General features: G+C 35.3%; 1 protein-coding gene across 1 annotated transcript in view; it reads right to left on the bottom strand.

Moving 5' to 3' along the window:
* Positions 1-1,627: 1,627 nt before the first annotated feature.
* SMIM19 (small integral membrane protein 19) overlaps positions 1,628-5,488 on the bottom strand; it is an 11,695-nt gene continuing 7,834 nt past the window's right edge. Inside the window, exon 4 of the mRNA XM_004682285.2 lies at positions 1,628-1,931. Within this exon, the coding sequence (XP_004682342.1) occupies positions 1,867-1,931 (65 nt within the window). The 3' untranslated portion in view covers positions 1,628-1,866. The remainder of the gene's footprint in view (positions 1,932-5,488) is intronic.

Raw genomic sequence — 5,488 nt, 5'->3', positions numbered from 1 at the left:
CAATAGCAAACATCTGTGCCCTTTGGAAGCGAACTTCTTCCCTTCAGGCAGCTGGCTGGCATCAGCTAAACATCCAATTATTTAACACACTCAAGCTGTGCACCCGCAGAGGCAGACCAGGGCTTACTGCTGAATATCTTCTGAATTAAAGAGAAGAAACGAGGAAAAGGAGAACACAAGTGTTAGTTACCACTTGATGAGTCATTCCATTTTTCTTCCAAAGAAAACAGTTCCATTGAATCCTTAGCGGATTCAGGGGCAGAAGCAGGACAATCAGCTGGTGCAGCTTTGAAGTGTGGCTGCAGGGCTTCCACCCCTTTTTTCCCAGCTCAGCTGTTGAAGCAGTGAAGAAACTTCAAAGCTGGACTTGCTGTTGTTTCTGACAGTGGGCGGTATGATTCCCATCAGTTAGTTTAGAGGGGAAAAAAATGAGGAGGAATTCATTCTCTCTTGCTTGCCAAGGTTAGATGCTCACTGTAACATTTATCAGTTTTTAGTTATGATCCTTTCTCTCCAGTGGATATAAGTAAGGCATAGTCATCTACATGTGATTTATATTTATGTATGTACCCTACCTTTACGAATAATCAGATGGCCAGTTTCTATAATTTGCCCTTATTGTACCACATCTGTGACAGCAAGCAGACCATTCACGCACGCTCCTGCTTATGTCTTTGCTCATGAAAATACTCTGTGATTCCCTTCAGAGGAAGGCAAAGTTCAAGAGGACTGTCCCACTGCCACTCTACTAGGTCCAACCCCTAACTATAACCATAATCCTTTAGCCAGTTTTTCATTCTATGTATAGAGTGCTCCACAGTCAAACTCATTTCTGAGTTAAGAATTATTCCATTTGGACAAACATACACCTTGCACAACATACACATTAAATTGATAAAAGACAACTTTCCTGAATGATTTTACTTGGTCTAAACCTTTTAAAACTTACATTGTTTACCTGATAATCATAAAGAGGAAAAAGAAGTAATGCTTGAAATACTAACTATAATTCTTTGAATTAAGAATTAACTCTGATACAAAAACAAATTCTTAGTTAGATGGACAGTTAACCTCCTCTTCTACCTCAAAATAGCTTCTATTTAAACATAAAAAATGAAGTAAAAATATTTCACGCTCAGCATAAACACAAACAAGAAAGTCTTCAGGGAATCTCAGTCATCCTAAAAAAGCACAAGTAACCAGATAGATACATTAACCACTCTCAGTCACATGACCAAAAAGAAACTTGCTAAACATAAATATAGAGGTGCCATTTACTCAGCAGTATGGTCCCTGGGTAACCTGAAGATGGCCCTTCTGTGGATTAAGAAAACAAAACAAACAAACAACAACAAAAAAAAAAACTCATGGGAACGCAATTAAGAAGAAAATAGTGCAGTCATAAAGTCCCCCCAATTAGCCAATGGCTATGCTTCTTGACTAGACCACAATCAATTGTGCTAGTTCTGAATAAGCAGAGACAGTCTATGCAATCAAGGTTGGTAACAAGAACAAATTAGTACATTTTCCACATTGCATTTATAATAGAACACAATCTCAAAGTTATTACAATGACTAGTTTTTAAAACTTTGCAAAAATTTCAAATCAAGTGGCATAAGCTCTGAGTTCTTGCTTCCAAATCTGTGCTTTATTCATGATTGACTATATTCTGAAGAAATTAAAAGATCTTCAAAAGGTACAAATCACAATCTCCTGGTTATACTGTATCATTCAACATAAGTGCAGGCTTTTTGTGTTTAGGACTTTTTATAAACGTAGTGCATGATTCAATACACAAACTTGGAAGCTTGCTGTAGAGCAAGCTGTTTCAGAATAATTACTTAAGTTGCTTATTTTCTGAGATTTCATTCCAATGGAAGTTGCACACTGTCAACTTGGTTTTGTTGCTGCTGATAGTCATGTTTCCGTGCTATTAAATAACAAGAAAAAGGCAACATTAATAAAACAGCAAAATAATTATTAGCAAACATCAGTAAATTATAGTCATGATTCTCTGTAGATAGTTTAGAATTAAATTACTTTTCATTTAGAAAAATTTTATACTTTACTATCCTCTAATTTATCAACACTGCTGATAGCCATTTTTGTTTACTTATTATTTTTGTACATCAGGATTATTTCAGAGTTTTGAAATAGAAGATGAACAATTAATAAGCTATTTTAAAGAACTTTTGTAATTTCCTCTTATTCCCCATTCCTTCAGGAGTCAGTAATGTCTACATCACAAGGTATCTGATTATATTTTATCTTATAAACTTAAGAGTCTTATTATTGAATATTGTTACTAATATAAATTAGAAGAAAAATGTATTCTATGTTCTTTTTATACTTCTAAATGTTTATTGAAGTGATCTTAACATGAAACTACATATAGAAATCTTTGTAAATATCATTCCCTGCTTAGCTTTAAAACTTTTAATCTCCTAGGTAAGTTTTGCTAGCCAAGAAATTTATTTATGCTCATCAAAAGTGGATCCAAATTTTTGTGGCATAAAGTTTATGCAACTTTGGGATTCCTCTCTGAGAAAAAGAATTTTGTTTGCTATTTCCCCTTGAATGACCAGACTTGGTTGGAACGAGATGATCCAATATGACAGAATTAATTAAATGTGCTAATCAACACCTATACAACTAGTTTATAAGAATGGCATCCAAAGAAAGCCACATCCTCAACCCCAAAATCTGTGACTATGTTACATTATAGGGCAAAAGGGGCTTTAAAGATGTGATTAAGATGAAGACCTTGAGAAGAGAGGAATTATTTTTCATTATCTGTGGCCTACCCTAATTGCATGCAATTAAAATCAGAGGCCCTTTCCTGGCTGAGTTCAGAAAGAGAGGAAGATATGGAGAACTGAACAGAAAAATACAAAGCTTCTGTCTTTCCAATGGAGGACAGAGGTCACAAACCAAGGAATGTGAGCAGCCTCCAGAAGCTGGATAAGGAAAAGAAACAGATTTAATTCTACAGCCCCCAGAAAGAAATGGAGCTTGACAGAGATCTGTGAGACTCTGGAAACTGTGAAACTGTAAGACAATCTATTTCTGTTATTTTAAGTTACTAGATCTGTGGTTATTTGTTTAGTAGCAAAAAATGAATGCAGCTTACAAGTAGAAATTATAATAATTTTATTTTATGTCAGTCCTATCAAAAAGGGGGGAAAACTATACAAAATTTATAATTATGTATGTTATAGTATCAATTATATTACTATATAATATATAGTATATATACTATATATACTCCGTGTGTGTGTGTATGTATTCTTATATAGTGTATGGTATATACCTTACATATATAATGTATGGTATATACCTTACATATATAATGTATGGTATATACCTTATATATATATATGGTATACACCTTATATATATGTATGATATATATATATATATATATATATCTATATATATATATATATATAAAAGGAGATAGTTTCTGTTTTGACAGGGTCTCAATGTAAACTTAATTCTTACAGTTTTCTATACAGAACTTCTGGCACTGTAAGCTTTAAAAAAATATTTTTTTAAAGATTTATTTATTTATTCATATAGAACTAGGGTACAGGCCAGAGATGCGGAGGGTGAGAGGATTCACCAGGAACAGAGTGGGGAGCAGAATAGGCAGATCGACAAAGTGCACTGCTGAGGGGAGCAGCAGGCAGGTCAGGAGAGGTCTGCCATGCCCCGTGTGGTCACCTCTGGGACAGGTGGGGATTGAACTCATGTGGAAGTGGCTTAAGCTTCTTAGTGCAGTGCTTTAACCCGCTATGCAGCCAGGGAGGACCTTAAAAATATTTTTAAACGATATTTCTAATGTGGTAAATATTCATATAATTTGCCGTGCTAATAAATATGTGTACAGTTCAGTGGCATTAAGTATATTCACATGTTGTACAACCATTACCACCACCCATAGAACACAGCCCAGCAATAATAACGCCCATCTGCCCCTCCCCTAGCCTCTTACAACGACCCTTCTACTTTCTGTCTCAAAAAATTGACCATATATAAGTGAAATTATATTTGATCTTTTGTGACTGGCTTATTTCACCTCCTAATAATAATTATAAAGTATGACACCTAAACCTTTTATGCTACAAAGGAAACCACACATCATTCTTGGTGGCATAAAAAGTTATGGCTTAGATGTACAAAGCATTCTGGTTCTGTGCTTTTTAAACTCTATTTCTTTTTTTTTTTTTTTAAAGTTAAACTCTATTTCTTCTCCACACCTACATACTCATGCTTTCTGAGTACCATACGACATGCTGACACATGACCTTGTACACTTACGTCACATGCCACATTCCTGAAAGCTGTCCCTATACTGCTTTGACCTGCAGCAATTAATTATAATAGAAGTGACTGCATATTCCACAAATACAAAATTCAAACCCCAACTAAATATAGTTCCAATTCAACTTCCCCTTGGCTAGTTCCCCCAAATGCCCTGAATAAGATTGAGACTAACAAGATGAAATTATGAGTAGGAGGAGACAGCAGTCTTAACTGATTGTTAAAATCTCTAAATTTTGCAAAATTTATTAAACTATCATCACATGAACATATTGCTACGGTTCTTCTGAGGGCTTTGGAAGGACCCCACTCAAGTAAAAGACACTGATGGATATGTTTCATGGAAAATCTGTCTTTTCAAATACTGTTTTGAGCATATAAAAAGGCACTGCTTTACACCTCAGTAACATTTTTGAAGATCCAGTACCCAGTGCAACAATAGTGAAGGAAAGGATAAACAGATGGGACTACATCAAGTTAAAGAGCTTCTGTATAGCAAAAGAGACATTACAAAAAACAAATAGACATCCCATTGATTGGGAAAAAATTTTCTCACACAGAACTAGTGACAAAGGATTGATCACAAAGATATACAACATCATCAAAAAATGGCCAGAGAGCTAAAAAGATACTTCTCCAAAGAGGAAATGCAAATGACCAACAAGCATATGAAAAAATGTTCAATATCACTTGTAATAAGGGAGATGCAAAATAAAACCACAATGAGATACCACCTCACACCAGTGAGAATGGCACATCTTAAAACAACTACAACAACAAATGATGGCGAGGATGTGGAGAAAAAGGAACTCTCCTGCACTGCTGGTGGGAATGTAAACTAGTACAACCACTATGGAAAACTGTTTGAAAGCTTCTCAAACTGCTAAAAATGGGAGCTGCCATATGACGCACCAATCCCACTCTTGGGTATCTACCTAAAAGACACAAAAACACTGATTCAAAAAGGTACCTGCACCCCCATGTTCACTGCTACTTTATTTACAATTGGAAAGACATGGAAACAACCCAAATGTCCAAAAGTGGAGGACTGGATTAAAAAGATATGGTACATACACACAATGGAATATTACTCAGCAACCAAAAAAAAAAAACCAACCATGCCTTTTGCAGCAACATGGATGGAGCTGGAAAAGATCATCCATA

Source organism: Condylura cristata, unplaced genomic scaffold (assembly GCF_000260355.1).
Source record: "Condylura cristata isolate star-nosed mole 26May11 unplaced genomic scaffold, ConCri1.0 scaffold00014, whole genome shotgun sequence".
In the NCBI taxonomy this organism is placed as follows: domain Eukaryota; kingdom Metazoa; phylum Chordata; class Mammalia; order Eulipotyphla; family Talpidae; genus Condylura; species Condylura cristata.
Note: the sequence above shows the minus strand (reverse complement) of the source record. Positions and strands in the feature narration are given on the sequence as shown.